The 22294-nt window shown below is 41.8% G+C and overlaps 1 protein-coding gene across 1 annotated transcript in view; it reads right to left on the bottom strand.

The window, feature by feature from the left end:
* The window catches only part of fam189a1 (family with sequence similarity 189 member A1), a 137400-nt gene that overhangs the window by 20528 nt on the left and 94578 nt on the right, over positions 1-22294 (bottom strand). The window contains exons 3-5 of the mRNA XM_029124013.2: positions 18815-18925; positions 14109-14240; positions 2177-2284 (exon numbers count right to left, since the gene is read on the bottom strand). Coding sequence (XP_028979846.2) covers positions 2177-2284; positions 14109-14240; positions 18815-18925 — 351 coding nt within the window. The remainder of the gene's footprint in view (positions 1-2176; positions 2285-14108; positions 14241-18814; positions 18926-22294) is intronic.

Here is a 22294-nt window from a genome sequence, read left to right as displayed (position 1 = left end):
GGTACTCAATGCAGTTCAACCTGTCCGCTTTGAAGTTCAAATCAGACTTTGAGAAATGTGCCTCTCTATGTCAACCATCAATCATGTGTCATAAAGAAAGGGAAAAAGGAACTGGACTTGTCTTTTCACATAGGACTGTCTTTGGCAATAACTGATACCTACTACATGGTGATATGTTGTCTCTGTTATTGTATCTATTTTAAGGTGAATGCACTAACTGCAAGTAATTCTGGATAAGAGTATTTTCTAAATTACTAAAATGTCAATGTACTAAAACTGAATATTACATAGACACAGTATGTACACATTATTAATCACAGAGAACGTTATGAAAACATATATTTGAAGACTGATCTGTATCATTTTACCATGTTAAATCCATTTTTTTTTTTCAGAAAAGACACTGAACTGGGTGCAAAATCAAATATAATGTCCTGCAAATTCAGAATTTCTCTTTAAAAAAAACAAATACATGGTTCAGTTCAGCCATTACAAACTTCAGCTACCTTCAGCCACTTCTAGCCACACAGCTATTGAAGTAAGGGGTGTGTGTGAGCACTGTTTGATGTTATAACGGTCAATCAACCTTTTAGATGTAGTGAGTTCAATTTTATACCCGCATTTCTATTACATGTCAATAATTTAATAATTATTTGAAGGTATAATGTAGTCATTTCATTACATCCCTCTTAGTGTAAGCTAAAGATGTATTTCTACATTGTCATTTTAGCTGTTTTGCCAGCTGTTCCGCCTGAACCTAATGGGAATTTGTTGCACTGTGTTGTCTTGCTCTGAGTCGTTGCTAAGCAATCCCCCTACTCTTGTCTGGGCAGGTCCTCTCCTAAAGCCTGAGTGGGAAACATGCTACCAAACATTGTTGCAATGAAACTACATATACTGCCCTACAGTAAAAGGATAGATTCCTGATTTTGTTCTCAGACAAAAGCAAGGAAGGTTAATGTTCCAATCTTGAAATTGTTTAATTGCAATATGCAGTTGTTGTTGACTTTAATAGCCTGTGAAATGACACTGTTCCTCTAAGTAAAATCAATGAAGTTTTGTTTTGAAAAATACTCACAAGCCATCATTACTCCTTTCATGTTTAGCTAAAGGTAGCAACAGTTAGCTGAAATTTGTACAGGCTTTAAATAGGAAACAAAAAAATGGATTACAAAAAACGTGACATTCACCTTTAAGCTTATGGGTCAGTGGATCATTGTGTCTGTGTGCAGTGACTGTGTTGCTGGGATCATTAGTGATTTCTTGCACTGTCTCACTGTGTTCTAACCCCCTCAGCTACTGCTCCAGTAGGCAGCAGCCTCCGTTTCTAGCTCCTGAACCAGTCCCATTGGTAGCCCCTCGACATCTACATAAGCCCCAGACCCTGCCTCAGCCACGCTAATATCATTCAACTCTATCAGTCTTCCAGCACGGGCTTATCTGTCCAATACTTATCCAGGAGGCCACACAATTTACAGCCCAGCTCATAAACTGTACACAACCATCTTGTATACAATGTTAAAACTTTATGGTCCAGCAAGTGTATTTCTCCCCTGTAAAATAAATATATAATCCACGCATATTTAATGTGTGCAGCCAAGCTCTGAGTGGGCTGCTGTTGCTGTGTTGTAATGGTGTCTATGAGGGCGCTGGTGTACCACCGATCACCTGGGCAAGTCATCCTAAATGTGCTGAGAGGAATGCTCTGAAGGGCACAGGGAACAAACAACCGGGCCATATTGATTTCCCTGATGACTGCAAAGCATTTAGGTTTTAGGCACAGAGACAGTGTTTCCTTTTAAGTGACAAGAGGGCTCTTTTAGGTATAACATTCCTTTTTCTGTAAGGGGAACACTTAAAGCAAGGTAGACAAAAAGTGTAATTTATCCATTACGGTGTCCTGTGAAATCCTCTATCCTTTTTAGTGGGACGATGAGATTCTGAAAGGTTCTGGCATGGTTGCCCTTCACTTGTTGACATTATCTAAGCTAAACAGACTGATGACTATTGATCCTAAATCAGAAGCCTGTAGTGCTGTAGTAGTCCTGGTACCACTACCATATGGGGGAGGATTAGGCCTTGAAGCTAACATTGGGAAGCCCAGCGTGTTTACCTTCTGCGGTCGTTCGGAGCTGCTCTCCATAGTCAAGAGACAAAGCGTCCATTGTATACTTACCATCTGTAGCACATCGGTGGAGACCATCTGCATACAGCACATGGCAGTGGCCAGGGCACAGACGATGGTAGAAATGACATTCAGGGCACACACACTAAACAAGAGCTCCTATAGGACCCAGGCAGAGGGAAGGGGGGAGGGGGGCGGGGGGGGTTGGGGGGAGGAGAAAAGTCACATTTGAGACACGGCGAGGTAAAATAAACAAATATTACAGCTAGAGAACATCACAAGAAAGTACGGAAATACCAAGGGAACAGATGAAGGAGAGACGGACTGAAGGTGACACAGACAGTGGTGATGTCATTACCAAGATGTCACAGCACAGCAGGGACTAGCTAGCAGGGGAGCGCCGCAGTGGAAGGACACATCAGAATATAACAGTGGCAAATCACCCCCTCAATCTGAGAGTGATCAAACCAGGAACACAGTCAGCCTCATAGACAGGCAGTGAATCTCCTGCGGTGCCATCCTCTTCCACTCGTTAAACCATGTCTCCAATGAAACCACCAACCCACACCGGTCAGGAAAATTTCCACATCTGCTTACATTAGATTTTTTTGTCGAAAATCGTCAAGGTTATAGCAATGGATTCCCAGTTCTACGACATGTGAAATCTCTGATGCCCTAGGGATCCAGAGAGTTTGAAACTCACACAACCTTTCACGGACACAGCTAACATCTGGCAGGTGAGGTCCTGAGTGTGTTAAACAGATCTCTCAGTGAGCTAATTTCAGGAACACATTCTGTGAGGGGCAGGCAGCTTAGAGCTAAAACCTACCTCTCTGTAGAATAGAAGAAGAAAGGAGAGTGACAAGAGGCCTTGGAGAAATACTGGAAATCTCATCACCACCATGAACCACGCCCACCACCATGTGACATCATAGGTCTGTGTCAGGCCTTAACAGAGACCTGGCAGGGTTGCATGGTCACAAAAAAGCCCTGTTCCTAAAGTAACCTTGTGTAAGGTTTGCATGTGAAGTCATAGAACACAGCCATAAACTAATACCTCCATTGGAAATGAGCATGGATCAATGGTAAACCATCCCTCTTCCTTGTCAGTAGGTGACAATAGGCCCCTGTTGTGTGTTCCAAGGTTATGCACTGGTATTTTTACAAATACAAATACTGCAGACATGCATGGGGGGCAAGATGATTTATTGAATTCTCAGCATAAATAAATATGCATACAAGTGAAATTGAACCCCATGCAACCTGACAATGAGCTCTTCATTGCATGTTGCTTTTCTTTGTTACTTGGCAAGCCGTCAAGGTGAAACAATAAGCCAGTAATTGTCCTCACCCAGTCGTGCTCTCTTTCTAATAGCTATCTTCTGGTATCCTGGTCGTGTGGATCCTGAATACTGAGGATTTGACAGACTGATGTAAGTACAGTGAAGACCATAATATGACCACCCTTTTCTACACACAGCAATTACTATACCAAATGTTTTTTTTTTTAAGTGTCTTTGTATAATTAAATTAATAAATTTTTTAAGTAACAGACACTACAGGCAAATGTTCCTAACTTTGTTTACTGTACCTAGTAGCAGCGCAGTTGGCTTAGCTATGGAGAGAGATGTTATAATCAGTGTAGATAGACTGACGGTCAAACAAGAGCCAGAGCTGTCACTTTGGCCTTCATCAATGTTCCATCACTTGGTAACAAAGTGCAGAGATGTACCTGTGTACTTATAGATGGAAATCATTTTACTCTCCTTTGCATTATATCCTGTTAGTTTCTTTTTGGGGATATGTTCCTTTTCCATTCCTTGTTTGTCACACAAAACCAATCCAGAGAGTGGGAGTCACGGGAGAACCATGTTCTCATTTAGTGTAGCCTATTTCATTATTCAGTTCTTTTTGCAGTGTTGCATCACCTTGCACATTGAATAACCTTGTGTACAAAACTGATATTATAGAGATCTCTATGTTTGCCAGACCGCATAAGCAGAGCCAGCCTAGAAGAGTGAGACAGACAGACAGACTGACTGACTGATCAAAACACATCATGCCTAGGATTTGTTCAGGGCAGACAAAGACTTCGCTTGCTAGAACCTTCAGTAGCTACTTTACAGGAAGCCTAAAATAAAACAGTTCTGGTGTATATTAGGATTTCTTCAGGATAGACAAACTCTTCGCTGACTACACTATTCGGTCATCTCTTCACTTGACGAAAAATCTGTTATCATCACCTGTATTGATAGTTATTGAATCAATGTCATTCACGAATGTCTAATTAGCTGTTAAAACGTCCAGTGGCAAAATAGGATTTTTTCAGGATAGACAAAAACTTAGCTGGCTACAACCTTCAGTAGCTATGTTATAGGAAGCCCATAATAAAACAGTTTACTGTTCTATTGCAACCATTTCTGGTGGATTTTCGAATAATGCCTTAGGATTTATTCTGGATAGACAAAAACCTTGCTGGCTACTTGATCTTCTCGTCTATTTACTTGACGAAAAAGTCAGTTATCGTCACCTATATTGATAGTTATTGTATCAATGTCATTCACAAATGGCTAATAAGCTGTTCAAACGGCCAGTGGCAAAAGCCATATAGGTCATAGATGCTATTTGTGGTGGAGGTAAACTTAATAAGAAACATTAAAACAATGATTAATGGTATCAAGCAACATATTCAAACTCAACATGATGTGAATGTTTGAGAAAGCGATCTAATGTTGAAACACCATACCAACTCTCAGGAGATGTATAGCTCTGTGGTGTAGTGGTTAAAGACACAGCCTCTTATGTGGAAGACCTGGGTTAGAGTCCAGGAAGTGCAATAACAATTATCACTTTTAATTGCGGGCTGGCTGAACTAGGCTTGCCTGGTTTCTTGTTTATATTTACATGTCCAGTAACACCAAAAGCACATTATTAGATGAAAACCAGTGACTCGAATTGAAGTCCAGTGGTATGTGTCATAGAGTTTCTTGTAGATTTGGTGTTGCTGTTGCTTAATAAAGAAACAGTAGCATGCACAGCATATCAATTCACACTATATAAATTCATGAAGCCAAGAAGGAAAATACCATTCATGAGTTATATTGAACATAACCAGTAAGTGCTTGATATTGAAATGTGTAATTTTCATCTTTTATTGGATTGAGAATAATGAAGAAATATGAAAACATTACACTGATTATCTTTTAATTAAAGCTCTGGCTTTCCTACTAGGAAAATGAGCAACCATGCAGGGCAGAGTAGGTCAGTTAAGGAAATAAACACGCACATACAAGCTGAACAGACATTTTATTATTACACATTATTCCATTTTCATTGGCTTTTGCCGATCCTTAACAGACTACTCATTTGTGTTGTAGCGTTGTTGTGTGTTGTGTATTGTGTATATATATACACTCACCTAAAGGATTATTAGGAACACCATACTAATACTGTGTTTGACCCCCTTTCGCCTTCAGAACTGCCTTAATTCTATGTGGCATTGATTCAACAAGGTGCTGAAAGCATTCTTTAGAAATGATGGCCCATATTGATAGGATAGCATCTTGCAGTTGATGGAGATTTGTGGGATGCACATCCAGGGCACGAAGCTCCAATTCCACCACATCCCAAAGATCTATTGTTTTGAGATCTGGTGACTGTTGGGGCCATTTCAGTACAGTTAACTCATTGTCATGTTCAAGAAACCAATTTGAAATGATTCGAGCTTTGTGACATGGTGCATTATCCTGCTGGAAGTAGCCATCAGCGGATGGGTACATGGTGGTCATAAAGGGATGGACATGGTCAGAAACAATGCTCAGGTAAACCGTGGCATTTAAACGATGCCCAATTGGCACTAAGGGGCCTAAAGTGTGCCAAGAAAATATCCCCCACACCATTACACCACCAACACCAGCCTGCACAGTGGTAACAAGGCATGATGGATCCATGTTCTCATTCTGTTTACGCCAAATTCTGACTCTACCATCTGAATGTCCCAACAGAAATCGAGACTCATCAGACCAGGCAACATTCTTCCAGTCTTCAACTGTCCAATTTCGGTGAGCTCGTGCAAATTGTAGCCTCTTTTTCTTATTTGTAGTGGAGATGAGGGGTACCCGGTGGGGTCTTCTGCTGTTGTAGCCCATCCACCTCAAGGTTGTGCGTGTTGTGGCTTCACAAATGCTTTGCTGCATACCTCGGTTGTAACGAGTGGTTATTTCAGTCAAAGTTGCTCTTCTATCAGCTTGAATCAGTCGGCCCATTCTCCTCTGACCTCTAGCAAGGCATTTTCGCCCACAGGACTGCCGCATACTTGATGTTTTTCCCTTTTCACACCATTCTTTGTAAACCCTAGAAATGGTTGTGCGTGAAAATCCCACTAACTGAGCAGATTGTGAAATACTCAGACCGGCCCGTCTGGCACCAACAACCATGCCACGCACAAAATTGTTTAAATCACCTTTCTTTCCCATTCTGACATTCAGTTTGGAGTTCAGGAGATTGTCTTGACCAGGATCACACCCATAAATGCATTGAAGCAACTGCCATGTGATTGGTTGATTAGATAATTGCATTAATGAGAAATTGAACAGGTATTCCTATTAATCCTTTAGGTGAGTGTATATACACAGTATCTCACAAAAGTGAGTACACCCCTCACATTTCTGTAAATATTTGATCATATCTGTTCATGTGACAACACTGAAGGAATGACACTTTGCTGTAGTGAGTGTACAGCTTGTATAACAGTGTAAATTTGCTGTCACCTCAAAATAACACAACACACAGCCATTAATGTCTAAACCACTAACAACGAAAGTGAATACACCCCTAAGTGAAAATGTCCAAATTGGGCCTAAAATGTCAATATTTTGTGTGGCCACCCTCATTTTCCAGCACTGCCTTAACCCTCTTGGGCATGGAGTCTACCAGAGCTTCATAGGTTGCCACTGGAGTCCTCTTCCACTCCTCCATGACGACATCATGGAGCTGGTGGATGTTAGAGACCGCTCCTCCACCTTCCGTTTGAGGATGCCCCACAGATGCTCAATAGGGTTTAGGTCTGGAGACATGCTTGGCCAGTCCATCACCTTTAACCTCAGCTTCTTTAGGAAGGCAGTGGTCATCTTGGAGGTGTGTTTGGGGTCGTTATCATGTTGGAATACTGCCCTGAGGCACCATCTCCGAAGGGTGGGGATCATGCTCTGCTTCAGTATGTCACAGTACATGTTGGCATTCATGGTTCCCTCAATAAACTGTAGCTCCCCAGTGCAGGCAGCACTCATGCAGCCCCAAACCATGACACTCCTACCACCATGCTTGACTGTAGGCAAGACACACTTGTCTTTGTACTCCTCACCTGGTTGTTGCCACACACGCTTGATACCATCTGAACCAAACAAGTTTATCTTGGTCTCATCAGATCACAGGACACGTTTCCAGTAATCCATGTTCTTAGTCTGCTTGTCTTCAGCAAACTGTTTGCGGGCTTTCTTGTGCATCATCTATAGAAGTGGCTTCCTTCTGGGACAACAGCCATGCAGACCAATTTGATGCAGTGTGCGGCGTATGGTCTGAGCACCAACAGGCTGACCCCCACCCTTCAACCTCTGCAGCAATGCTGGCAGCACTCATACATCAATTTCCCAAATCTCTGGATATGACGCTGAGCATGTGCACTCAACTTCTTTGGTCGACCATGGCGAGGCCTATTCTGGGTGAGACCTGTCCTGTTAAACCACTGTATGGTCTTGGCCACCGTGCTGCAGCTCAGTTTCAGGGTTTTGGCAATCTTTTTATAGCCTAGGCCATCTTTATGTAGAGCAACAATTCTTTTTTTCAGATCCTCAGAGAGTTCTTTGCCATAAGGTGCCAGGTTGAACTTCCAGTGACCAGTATGAGGGAGTGTGAGAGCGATGATACCAAATTTAACACACCTGCTCCCCATTCACACCTGAGACTTTGTAACACTAACGAGTCACATGACACTGGGGAGGGACAATGGCTAATTGGGCCCAATTTGGACATTTTGACTTAGGGATGTACTCACTGTTGTTGCTACCGGTTTAGACATTAATGGCTGTGTGCTGAGTTATTTTGAGGGGACAGCCTATTTACATTGTTATACAAGTTGTACACTGACTACTTTACATTGTTGCAAAGTGTCATTTCTTCAGTGTTGTCACATGAAAAGATATACTCCAATATTTACAAAAATGTGAGGGGTGTACTAATTTTTGTGAGAATTTTTGTGCAGTGGGGAGAACAAGTATTTGATACACTGCCGATATTGCAGGTTTTCCCACTTACAAAGCATGTAGAAGTCTGTAATTTGTATCATAGGTACTCTTCAACTGTGAGTGACGTATATTGTATGATTTTTAAGTAATTAATTTGAATTGTATTGCATGACATAAGTATTTGATACATCAGAAAAGCAGAACTTAATATTTGGTACAGAAACCTTTGTTTGCAGTTACAGAGATCACATGTTTCCTGTATTTCTTGACCAGGTTTGCACACACTGCAGCAGGGATTTTGGCCCACTCCATACAGACCTTCTCCAGATCCTTCAGGTTTCGGGGCTGTCGCTGGGCAATACAGACTTTCAGCTCCCTCCAAAGATTTTCTATTGGATTCAGGTCTGGAGACTGGCTAGGCCACTTCTTACGGAGCCACTCCTTAGTTGCCCTGGCTGTGTGTTTTGGGTCGTTGTCATGCTGGAAGACCCAGCCACAACCCATCTTCAATGCTCTTACTGAGGGAAGGAGGTTGTTTGCCAAGATCTCGCCATACATGGCCCCATCCATCCTTTCCTCAATACGGTGCAGTCGTCCTGTCCCCTTTGCAGAAAAGCATCCCCAAAGAATGATGTTTCCACTTCCAATGCTTCACGGTTGGGATGGTGTTCTTGGGGTTGTACTCATCTTTCTTCCTCCTCCAAACATGGCGAGTGAAGTTTAGACCAAAAAGATATATATTTGTCTCATCAGACCACATGACCTTCTTCCATTCCTCCTCTGCATCATCCAGATGATCACTGGCAAACTTCAGACAGGCCTGGACATGCGTTGGCTTAAGCAGGGGAACCTTGCGTGCGCTGCAGGATTTTAATCCATGACGGCGTAGTGTGTTACTAATGGTTTTCTTTGAGACTGTGGTCCCAGCTCTCTTCAGGTCATTGACCAGGCCCTGCTGTGTAGTTCTGGGCTGATCTCTCACCTTCCTCATGATCAATGATGCCCCACGAGGTGAGATCTTGCATGGAGCCAAAGACAGAGGGAGATTGACCGTCATCTTGAACCTCTTCCATTTTCTAATAATTGCGCCAACAGTTGTTGCCTTCTCAGCAAGCTGCTTGCCTATTGTCCTGTAGCCCATCCCAGCCTTGTGCAGGTCTACAATTTTATCCCTGATGTCCTTACACAGCTCTCTGGTCTTGGCCATTGTGGAGAGGTTGGAGTGTGTTTGATTGAGTGTGTGGACAGGTGTCTTTTATACAGGTAACGAGTTCAAACAGGTGCGGTTAATTCAGGTAATGAGTGGAGAACAGCAGGGCTTCTTAAAGAAAAACTAACAGGTCTGTGAGAGACGGAATTCTTACTGGTTGGTAGGTGATCAAATACTTATGTCGTGCAATAAAATGCAAATTAATAAGTTAAAAATCATACAATGTGATTTTCTGGATTTTTAGATTCCGTCACTCACAGTTGAAGTGTACCTATGATAGAAATTACAGACCTCTACATGTTTGTAAAGAGGAAAACCTGCAAAATCTGCAGTATATCAAATACTTGTTCTCCCCACTGTATATATGCCTTGCTGAACATATTACTACTGTTTCTTTCCTTTCAACTAACATTTGCTTATTGACATAGTAAATGGTGTCAGGCTACTATCTGTAATAATGCCTTGAAGGAAGCTGTTAATAAGTTGTTGATACGGACCTTAACCTCCCAACATAGCAAAGCTCTACCTGCATGCCTGAAGCCAGGCTGGGGTCAGAAGCTCCACTGCCAAGGTTACAAACCCAACCTCCACAATCCACCAATTTACTGAATCCTCTATCCACACTCATTACCAGTTGCTGTATTCTGGGTTTTCTTAAGAGCTTTGCATGTTGTTTGAATCAATTTTGAGCTTCTCAGGTTAGGAACCCTCTACGACGTCACGGACGAATGGACTGTACACATGCAACACAATGTTAATGTATAATTAGAGACTATAAGAGGTATGTGTTAGTATTGATTAATAAGACTGTTCTAGTCAGATAAAGTGGGAATGTCAAGGACTCCTACACATCCTAAAACTAAGGCAGAGGAACTACAATGAAATGTTTTATATCCCTCTGTAGTATACATGTGGGCCTATATTACTGAGGCCTACATAAAGTAGTCAATTTCAGACTACAAAATTCATACTAACATTATTTTATTGGCCTAATGTTCTTAACCACCAAACTACCCAGCTTGTCCACTTGAAAACCCCAGTGCAGTGATTTAATGTGCTAACATTGGCTATCAGGAGGCAGTGTTACTTTTTAGCAACTCTGGCTATTTTAAATAAGATTACATCATCACAGTAAACGCTGATAGTTCTGCTCAACGTGATGTTTAGACTGTGTCTCGCTCATGCAATGTCTGCGTTCCAACACACAGACAGCCTTCATAATATCTTTGGAATGTTTGTTCAAATCACCAGTTTTATTTCAGCTGTCAGGTATATGGGGCAGAAACAGTCTAAAGTACGACACATTACGGGGACTTGCCATTACCCGGGAAGCGGGGCAGGCGGGACACTTGACGGCAGCCGACCCAAGGGCAACCAACAGTCGCGTGGAAGATGCAGGCTACCACTCCCCATCGTGTCTGACAGCACACTAGGAGGCGGCCTGGGAACTGTGACATGGAGGCAATCAAACGTAAGAAAGGTGATTCCCAGCTGGCCATAGCACAAATATCTGGCACCGCCAACCTTTTGAACAGTGCCTTGATGCCACCACACCCAACAATGGAGTGAATGCTCCCCTAGCCAACCCTTGCCCTTTACTGTAATATGGCATGGAGATGGCCTCCCTGGTCCTGGAAGACTGCCAGTGCTTAGACAGTGCCCTTTCCCAACCTGGCACGGTGAAGCCGACAACGTGCTTTTCGCATAACCCAAAACCATTTCAGGTACTGTATGTACAGGATGTCCCAAAGCTCTTGAACAACCTCGCTTACACATGCTGGGCCATGAATGTCTTCCTTTTTAGCAAAAGGAAGCTTGCAAGGAGTTCCAAGTAATTTATGTATCGGGTGCTCTTGGCTGGGCCACAGACCAAACATCCCTTATCGAGTCACTGCAGACTGAAAAATATGTACCAGTGATTTTAAAAACAGGAATTCTTCCTGTAACGACTTCTAGCGACAACATACAGCTGGGTAAGTACACCTTCTCAAAGTGGACCGCTAAAATGGCGCTAATCTCTCCTGGACAGACTACGTCAACTTAAATGTTTATTGTGTCATGTTTTTAAAAACGTGAGTGTCCTAAAATTGGATTGTTACTGAAAAGCTAAAGCTAACATTAAATGTTTACGCCTACCTGAAGAACTTTTGGGTAATATAAGGAATATTTATTTATATCCACCCCTATTGACAATCATAGTGCTTCTATACAGCTGGTAAACACGCAACATTTTTGAAGGACCATGTTTCAATCTAAGGTATCGCAACATTCTAGGTCGACAGAAGCATTATAAATCACCTTCTAGATGGAGGATAACGGCGAGATGCGATGGCCATTGGCTCAAGAGAAGACTGGGAATATACCTCCAGTCTTATTTGACATCACTCACCCCATCTGACTTCCTCAGCACGCAATAAAGTTTTATGGCGTCCATTCAGACATATTTTATATGAGCTTCGGTCATGATGATAAACTGGGTTTTATCGCTCTTTAATACCCATGCTTCATGTTAAAATTACTTTTATTTTGTTGTTAATGTATTATAATAAATCAGTGCCACGCTAAATGGTTTGAACACAGTAACTGAATAACGACCTATACAGTGAATATAAAAAGTCTACACACCCCAGTTTTTGTGATGTAAAAGAATGAGACAAAGCTAAATCATGTCAGAACTTCTTCTACTCTTAATGTGACCTATAATGTGAACAATTCAACTGAAAAACAAACTGAAATCTTCAAAGGGGAAAAATGAAAAATAAAAACCTTACAATAACCTGGTTGCATAAGTGTGCACACTCTCTTATAACTGGGGATGTGGCTGTATTCAGAATTAACCAATCACATTCAAACTCATGTTAAATAGAAGTCATTACACACCTGCCATCATTTGTGACAAATAATGTTAATCTGTTCTAGTAGGATTTTCCTGACATTTTCTTAGTTGCATCTCAGAGCAAAAGCCATGGTCCGCAGAGAGCTTCCAAAGCATCAGAGGGATCTCATTGTTAAAAGATATCAGTCAGGTGAAGGGTGCAATATAATTTCCAAAGCATTAGATATACCATGGAACACAGTGAAGACAGTCATCATCAAGTGGAGAAAATATGGCACAACAGAGACATTACCAAGAACTGGACATCTCTCCAAAATGGATGAAAAGACGAAAAAGAAAACTAGTCAGGGAGGCTGTGTGCTACATGTGACCAACAATCTCTTGTATTCTTCATATGAATGGGCTATGGGATAGGGTGGCAAGACGGAAAGCCTTTTCTTACAAAGAAAAACATCCAAGCCTGGCTGAAGTTTGCAAAAACAAACATCAAGTCCCCCAAAAGCACGTGGGAAAATGTGTTATGGTCTGATGAAACCAAGGTTGAACTTTTTGGCCATAATTCCAAAAGGTATGTTTGGCACAAAAACAACACTGCACATCACCCAAAGAACACCATACCCACAGTGAAGCATGGTGGTGGCACATCAGCCTTTGGGGACGTTTTTTCTTCAGCTGGAACTGGGGCCTTAGTCAGAGTGGAGGGAATTATGAACAGTTCCAAATACCAGGCAATTTTGGCACAGTACCTTCAGGCGTTCGTTAGAAAGCTGAAGATTAAGTTCACTTTTCAGCACGACAACGACCCAAAGCACACATCCAAATACACAAAAGCATGGCTTTACCAGAAGATTAACATTTTGGAATGGCCCAGCCAGATCCCAGACCTGAATCCAATTGAACATCTGTGAGGTGATCTGAAGAGGGCTGTGCACAGGAGGTGTCCTCGCAATCTGACAGATTTGGAGCGCTTTTGCAAAGAAGTGTGGGCAAATATTGCCACGTCAAGATGTGCCATGCTAATAGACTCCTACGTCAAGAGTGCTGTAATAAAATCAAAAGGTGCTTCAACAAAGTATTAGTTTCAGGGTGGGCACACTTATGCAACCAGGTTATTGTGATTTTCTTATTTAATTTTTTTCCCCTCAGAGATTTCAGTTTGTTTTTCAATTGAATTGTTCACGTTATAGGTCACATTAAAGGTGGAAAAAGTTCTGACATGATTTATCTTTGTCTCATTCTTTTACATCAAAAGAACCTTGGCATTTTAACAGGGGTGTGTAGACTTTTTATATCCACTGTAGATCACCAATGGCAGCAGAATACTTTTGAGTTGATATGATCCAGATAGATATTGTAATGTGGGAAGCTGTCAGGACGCACACACTAAGACTGGAGGCTCTGTGTGCATTACGAGACAAATGTGGATGCCATTTTCCACTTCCTGTTCTATTAATCTGAGCCCAAAAGTTTCAACTCTTTCAACTGTGCTTTACGTTGTCTGCGTGTCAGCACAGCTCATCTGAGTTGTCATTCACTACACCCAGGAGTCAGGAATACCACGAGACTGGAAGAGTAATTCACCATGAAGAGATTCAGGGGATCAAGTTATATGAACAAAAGACATCATTGGAGTCATCGCTTCAGAACAAAATGATAGGGTAACATCAAATAACAAACACACACACACACACACACCTTGAGGCGTAGGCGTATGGTGTAGCAGTCGCTCAGTGGGTTCAGCTTCAGCGTCTCTCCCAGATTGTTGCAGCTGGAGCTTTGGTGCTGCAGCTCACAGCACACACAAACACCGTCACTGTCGAACTTAATCTGGGGGAGAAAAGGGACAGGGATAAATAAAGGGACTGGTGGTTATCAACGAGACCTCACTCTCACCTTCTCTGCACCTGTAACAACAGAACATATTCCTGTGTCTACTCCTTTGGATGAAATATGAGCCACACATACATACCAACGAAATAATTGTCCTAGAAAATTGTGATTAAGTGCGCTAAAAGCTTTCCTGTGTAAGAATGGGGTGGGTGTACCCCAGCTACAGAATGGCGATGGCATATACCCGTTATAACAAATATTAATTTGAGTGGCCTACTGAATGGCCAGCTCATCATTCTCTAGACTGCTAATTGGCCACCAAATCACATCAGGAGGATATTTCCTGGATAATTTTTCAAACAGTCCCTTTCAGATAGAAGTGAGGAGTTTTTTCCCCTCCAATTCAAACTTTGGCCACAAATATGAGAACAGTTAAAAACATTATTACACCATATTTACTTTTATAGGTTAGATTATCACTGGGTAGTTACTTTAAAGCTTCAGTATGATGGAGATCACACTTGTACCTTAGTAAGTTGTGAAATAGAATCAACAGGGGGTGTATCTTGTGGTGTAACTATTTCTACTACTACATCTTCTACTACTACTTCAACGACTACTACATGACCCAGATTTTAAGGATACGGGATGTGTGAAGCTACCCTGCATGGGTTAATTGCATTTGGGAGTAAAGTCCATGAATATTTCATAGTCATAGTGGGTATGTATGTATGGTCTCCAAAGAGCCATGTGCAGTAGTAAGGGGATCTGGAGAGAGACATTTAGTCTTGTATGCAAATCATCCAGTCAGCAGGAGTCCAGTCCTGTTGGTGACACTGACAGACTTCTGTACTCAGCGTACTAGGAATACAAGCTCTACTGAGGAAAATCTTCTAATTCCTCTTCTGTCCTCCTCCTCCTCCTCTCTCCCTCGTGTGGTCCAGCAGCCTAGATGATCAGTGCAATATGTCAGTGCCATATGAACAATTACATTTAAAGGGGAATTACGGCAAAGAGGTCTTCAGGTTAATCAATCTTTCTAACTAATTCTTGGACTGTGTCCAAGCGTGCAGCTCTCTCACTCAGAGAGAGCCAGGTCAAGCCACAGCGTAGCTTACATCAATGCGGCACGCCTCCCCCCGCTGAAGGGATAGATATGACTTGTGGAATAACAAAAATACAGAAACACATTTCTGCTAATAAGCAAAACCGATGAGATAACGCCTCGTTAATCATTCAAAACACTTTCTTAAGCCGCACTGTGGCTCTACCTGGCCTATGGCTTATTTAATGCCACAGCCATTCCAGGGGATTTATTACATGTACAATATTAGGGGTGATAACTTAAGGGTTTAGATACAATGTTAAAGAACTCGTTATTTCGTCACATTGTGTTCTAAGTTCTGGTTGTGTAATGGCGTGTGAAGGAGTGATTTGAATGTCTAATGCCACTAGACACAACCGGCGAGGTGATAATGTATATCAGCCTTAGCCACATGAACACTCCACAAAGGAGCAATCATGCATTTTAACAGCCAATCCAAAACAGACTTGATGAGACAAGTGCATTTTCATTAGCCCAGAGAAACACAGCCCTTAATGGATCAAGCCATTCGGTTCACACAAAGAGAACACCTTCTGCTCTGCTCCAGTCCCCACTTTTGAATTCCAAGAGAGATTCCGGTAAAACTATTTTACGGTACACTTGTTAACCACTAATTAGTAGTTTATACATGGGGTCTATATTAAGTAGATAATAAGGCCTTTCTTATGTGCTATTCGCCATATATTATGACTTAATTAGATATTGTCCTATTTGAACATTATTAAATCATGTGTTACTACCCAATCCTTAATAAAGTCATTGTTTAAATAAACCAATTAGAATGTGAGAATATTTCAGTGGCCATGAGTGTATTGAGGGCCAGATCAGAAATATAGCTAGGACACTTGGGTTTATACCCCTATTCCTACAATAAGGGCCATGTGATATTTAGTATACACAGAGTAAGAAGATCAATTTAATGTCCCCATTTGAAACATCTTGACGAAAGAATAATTTAATACCACAACAAACTATGTTGGCCACATGTGAAAAAGAGACATTCACGTCGACTAGGAATTTTCCCGTCAGGCCAATTTCTCAAAAGTGATTTGTGTGTGCCGAGGCAGATTGGCAGTGGTACGATCTAAAACCGTGAGCTTACTTAGTGTGACCAGCTTTTAACTTGTTACTCAGTAAACTTGTCACCCAGGCGAGCCATTTACAATGCTAACGTTAGCCAAATAGTACAATATGACATTCATGGACTTACATACATAATACCGGTATACTCTCTATTCATTTCAAATGTAATATTGGAGAAAGGCGAAGCCAGTGGAATATGAGATTGTCATGGTTATTCCAGAGCCGAGTCAGTTCAACTCTACAGGTGAAATACAGCTCGCTGGAGAAAAGGTCACCTCAGGAGCCTGGAGGACATGACAGGTAGTCCTTTTACTCATTCATGCTCTCTTATTACAACATAAGGAATGGAAATGTATTCAGTACAGCCAAGCAGTGTTTATATTCCTGCTGCAATGCCGGCAAACAATGCCAGAGTGTTTAGTGTGTTCGCAAAAAGAACAAAACTAAATTAGAATTCCCATGTGGTTAGAAAACCGGATGCTCAGTGTCAATGCCAACAACAGTCATGTGAGGGGAACCATCCTCAGTTTAACTACAATGATGATCAGCTTTTCTCTCATCCTTTCAGCTTGACGGATTTGGGTTATTTCTAAAATACTGAAAATTAAGCTAGTGTTTGCTGCAAACAATGCGTGCCGAATCAATATACTTATACACCATATAGGACCTAGCTGTCTTCACCTCGCCTGTTTCTGTGACAGTGTTATTGTATGTGTAATACCCTTCACAGACATTCAACACCACTATAGGAATGTGTCGATGGCGACGACTGATGACCTTTCAGAAAATGTAAATAAGTGAAGCATCAGATGTGCCAGTATCTTTCAGACAAGAGAATCCTGCTCCGGCATAGAATGTTCACTTTTGTTTCCCTGACAACGTACGGTTTTAATTCAGTTTTTTTTAATGTTTTGCCATCATGTTTTTAATGGTGTCAAAATGCTTTTATTTTGTACATAACATCTTGGCAAGTCACTATTAATAAATTGTAGGGTAGTTTTTAGGATGAAGTGGTCTAAAACCAGGCAGCAAGCCGACAGGCTGCTAAAATACAGCTTGAGATTATTTGATTGATAGTTCTGGTTGCCTAGTGATGGACATTAGCCCCACTTCAGATACAGCATTTCTTTACAGACCAAGGAAATGACAGTACAGTGCGGCTTTTGAAACCATCTCCAGAGAAGGTTTTGTGTCGGCATTTAAGTCATAGCCTGCCCTTACAAACATACAACGCTGCTGTAACCAAAAACACTTTAAAGGCGCAACAGTCCATAAAGCCTGAAAAAGGAATTACTGTTTACCCGTTTAGCTGTCTGTCTGTGTAGCAGTCTGTCTGTGTAGCAGTCTGTCTGTGGTAATGGGTCTGTCTGTAGTAATGGGTCGGTCTGTAGTAATGGGTCTGTGTGTAATAATGGGTCTGTCTGTGCCTGGTGCAGGGGCAGATTGAACCTGGGAAGAGAGAGGCCAATGGGGCAATGTTCTGGATAAGAGAATGCAGGATGCTGTGCTGATAGAACTCCACAAAACACAGTCCTCGTAGAACAGAATAGGCAGACTGGGAGCTTGAGCTGTTTTTCTGCTATAAATAATCCCTTCATGGCCAACCATTCACTAGACACAATACACAGTATACAAAATCCGTGCTATTCTGGAGTCATGCTGAGCAGTGCGCTATTCAACATTTTGCTTCAATTTTAATCCCCTAAACACTATTAATTCTTCATTGCCTATTATACACTAAACACTAATTAAATGAGTCCAGAATATAGTAGATAGATTTCAGCCTTTTCTTTTTAGAAGGACCATGATTCTCTATGCACCTACCAGTACAGTTCATACACTAATTTGACTCGTAAAGTTCATTGAATTTCTGCATGCAACCATTTTCCCAGCCCGATCCTAACACCGCTGAGCCATCAGAAAATGGGCAGCTCTGGGACTTTGACACCGGAACCGAAAAGAAACCTGCTGCGCAGACAGTAGACAAACTGAAGCCGTTCTCTTTTCCCAGACAGCGGATGATTATGTTTTTCTTAATAAATTAAAGTGTGAGCTCCAGTGGCTAATCAGCCAGCCAGACACTGAGCCCTAATATTAATATTTCTTATCACCGTGAGCCGGGTTGGCTGGATGAGCCTTACTCTGCTGACTGGTTAGAGGACTAAGGCCTTCAGACCTCTCTATCCAAGGGTACAGGGGGGGCATAGGTAAAGACTGGACAATTCACTCAGAAAATGTACAACAAATCTATCTAGTAGTAAAGGTTTAAAATGAAATTAAAGGAAGAACAAACTGTGGTGCACATTAATGTGATAAACAGTCTATAATTATTTGCATGAATTGGTGATTCACAGTGATTCATGGTGATGTGATCTTTTCTCACCAGCTGGCAGTCCTCCAGAGAATTGACCAACTGGGCATTCTGGCAGGACAGGATGGAGCCAGCCAGGTTGAGCATGACGCAGACAGCCGACAGCAGCATGAAGAAGGTGATCTGTGGTGAGACAGAAAGCAGATTTTCAGAAATATAGACCATCAGTAGACAAATAAAATACAGCCATTACAGCATGTCCTCTGGGAAATTTCCAGACATTCACCAGCTGATTTCATTTTCCATTTAATTTAGTCTTTCTAGGTTATTTGTTTATTATGCAAGGCTGTATTGAGAGTGAAGGCTTCACCAACCAGTATTGACTTATTGAGTAAATACAAACTGAATAAAATAAAATCATATTTTATTTGACACTTGCTTTGTAAACAACAGTAAAATGCTTACTTTTGGGCCTTTTTCCAAAAATGTAGTTATTAAAGAAATAGGAAATAGAAATCAAAATGCTTGTACCGTTTGCTGTGGTGTCGTTGAGACTTTTAGTGGTTAAACGGGTTAGTAAAGGAATGGACTAGACAAGCATGGCGGATGTGTTATTGCTTACCCTCACCACTTGGGGGCAGAGAAAAGAAAAACAGTCGATGGACACAGAAATCAACAGGCATGTTTCTAAAGCCAATCAAGTCCATCCAAGATAAACGTGATCTAATTTATGGTAGACCCAGTAGATGAAAGGTAACCAAACCGCAAACAAACACAGTGACATTTAATACCTACTGTTTGCATTGCAGCTGGTAACGTTTTGTTTCTCAGAGGACTCCGCCGCAATTTCTCTGGTATCTAGTTTCACCTGCAGACCAAAAGCCCTGATGATGGATGGTCCGTTAAAGGACGTAATCTCCTCCTAATTCCTCAGACCATCTCCCCTCAACACCGCTGCTTCCCTGCAGCCTGATAGATCTGAGGTAATGTTCCCACTCTCTGCATCACCACCAGTGGTGCAACCTCCATCTCCCCCCTCTGGACCAACATTAAAAAGAACTCTCTTTATTTCATAGCTGACAACCCTGAGATATCAATCCTGTTAGAAGATCATCAGCGAACATTCGGGGTCCTTTAAATCGCAGGTCGGGTGCAATAGAATGGGTTAAAGCTGTCAGAGGCCTCCCTCAGTAGATTACGAGGCAGGGCTGGGTGCCGTATATCAGGGCTGGCCTTTGTCCACCTATAGCCGGGCTGATTTACACCCTTGTCCTGGGGCTGGGGCAGCACTTGATGGAACATTAACCCAGGCGGGACCACTGGGAGGGAGGGGAAGAGCAAAGGGGACATCAGCCAGGAGAGTGGAGGAAAGAACAAGACACTTTCACAAGAAAGAGGTAGACAAACAGAAACAAGCACAGATGGAGAGGAGGAGATGAGGTACCGAGGGTGAGAATGGAGCATTAAGATGGAGCAATAATGGAGCAATAAGATGGAGCAATAATGGAGCATTAAGATGGAGCAATAATGGAGCAATAAGATGGAGCAATAATGGAGCAATAAGTTCAAGTGCCTTATATCATGCCGGAAAATTGAGAGACTGGAAACTTGATGGGCATGGCTGGATGGAGGTGGACCATTATATCCAGGGAGGAGATACCCTTCCTCAGGCCATAGTCCTTGAGTACAGTATTGCTCGGAGGAAATACAAGCCCTACACACAGAATAACCCTGACGTGACAAGTTAGATCAGGAGATCCAATAAAGAGTCTACGGCTGTTTTTCATAATTTGTGTTCAATGTTCTCCCGTGCTACGTTCTCCTTTATGTAAGGGATGACACAGAGCTCTTAAGCTCTTAGAAACTTTGTCACAGCTAGACAGCTAGCTTGGGGCACTTTGTTCATTGCTATGCTACTGTAGATTGCTACTTTGTTAAATTAAATAGCGTGAAGAAATATCAAATGTTAACAACAACGTAATGCATGTTTAGTTAACACCAGCTACTGCACTGTGTTCTTTGCCATGACGAATCACAGCGAGTGACCAATGTAGTAGTTTGCAAATGAATCCTGGGAATGAATTACCAGAAAAAGCTCAGAAGAGTGATATGTTTTCCCGACACTACAGAACTTCCAGCAAACTTGGTGCACACTTGCTTTTGAGCATTGCTAGGTTTGGAACTGTTCTTGAATAAAACAGTGTATTACCTCCTATATGCTCTGGACAAAACACAAGCAGGCATTTTAAAGCACAGCCTACAATGTATATATACATATAATGCATTCACTGTATCCTTGTACTCTTCTGTGCACAAAGGCATTAAAACATGAGGGACAAGTGCTAGAAGGTGTTTAAACGTGCATCATAAATGATGCTTGTGTTATCATCATAGTCAGAGGCCTCCCTCAGTAAACTCAAAGAACAGTAAAAACACTACAACATCTATTATTCTCTTGATATGTCCATTCCATAAGGGGTTGAAATAATAGTCTGAAACTGTGAAAATAATGACAATACTATATGGGGAAGAGCTGACAAACCTTGTGTATGTAAACCTCACCACCAATTTATTATTAAGCAAAATTTCCATATGGCAAGAAAAGACAGACCCCTTCAGATGGTCCCAATGTATTCCCTTCAGAGAGATTGAGAAAGTGAGAATCTTCATAGAACACAACTACCCATGCTCAAATACATCCTCAATGACATTAAAGGAAACCATCCGCAAGCTGAGAAATCACATTTTTATTACCTTGTGTAAAAACATATTATCGCTTCACCGATAACAGAACCAGGCTATGACAATCTTTCGGATTTTGTAAGGCAGAGAATGAGCAGAGTGAACACTACTCCAACACAGTGGTAGTAAAAGGCCTGTTAATGGCCACCTCTCATTGTTCGCCTGCTGAGCACAGCCAATCAACATCACTCTCACCATGTTTTAGGCTGATAAATCTGGGGCAGTTCACACAGGGTGGAAAATGCTCCAGTTGTTTGAAATACATTGCTAAGAATTTTTTTATTTTGTATTGTATTTTGGTAAAATATGTGTTTTGACTGCGGTGGAAGTTTGCAAGGCTAGTGGCTACCCATCCGCATCGATCTGTCCAAATGTCAAAAGCATAATATTTATTGGACATGATGACTCTCCCTTTCAACCAGGAAGTCAAGTTGGTCAACATGTGCAAAGGTTCATTGGCATGACAACAATTGCTTTTTTGGAGGTGACCAAGCCGTCTGAGCGAGTCACTACTAGAGCACAAGGAGATGAGAAAATCCCTGCTGAGTATGCCACCCCACTTTCCCAGGCGATGTAGGCCAAATGAAGCCCCATGGGGCTTCCCGGCCACTAGTCAGTGATGACAGGCGCAAGCTGGGTAATAACCAAACAAGTGTTTTTATTCTATTCATTTCTATTCGTTTCTATTAATTCGCTTTAAACCTTAGTTTCCATTTTCTTCCTTTTTTATTGCTTTCCATTAATTTGATTCAGCACCAATGAGAAGGCGGGCAGGCTGGTGTCTGTAGTAAATCTCATTAATAGCTGAGT

This window comes from Esox lucius, chromosome 2 (genome assembly GCF_011004845.1).
Source record: "Esox lucius isolate fEsoLuc1 chromosome 2, fEsoLuc1.pri, whole genome shotgun sequence".
Lineage (NCBI taxonomy): Eukaryota > Metazoa > Chordata > Actinopteri > Esociformes > Esocidae > Esox > Esox lucius.
Note: the sequence above shows the minus strand (reverse complement) of the source record. Positions and strands in the feature narration are given on the sequence as shown.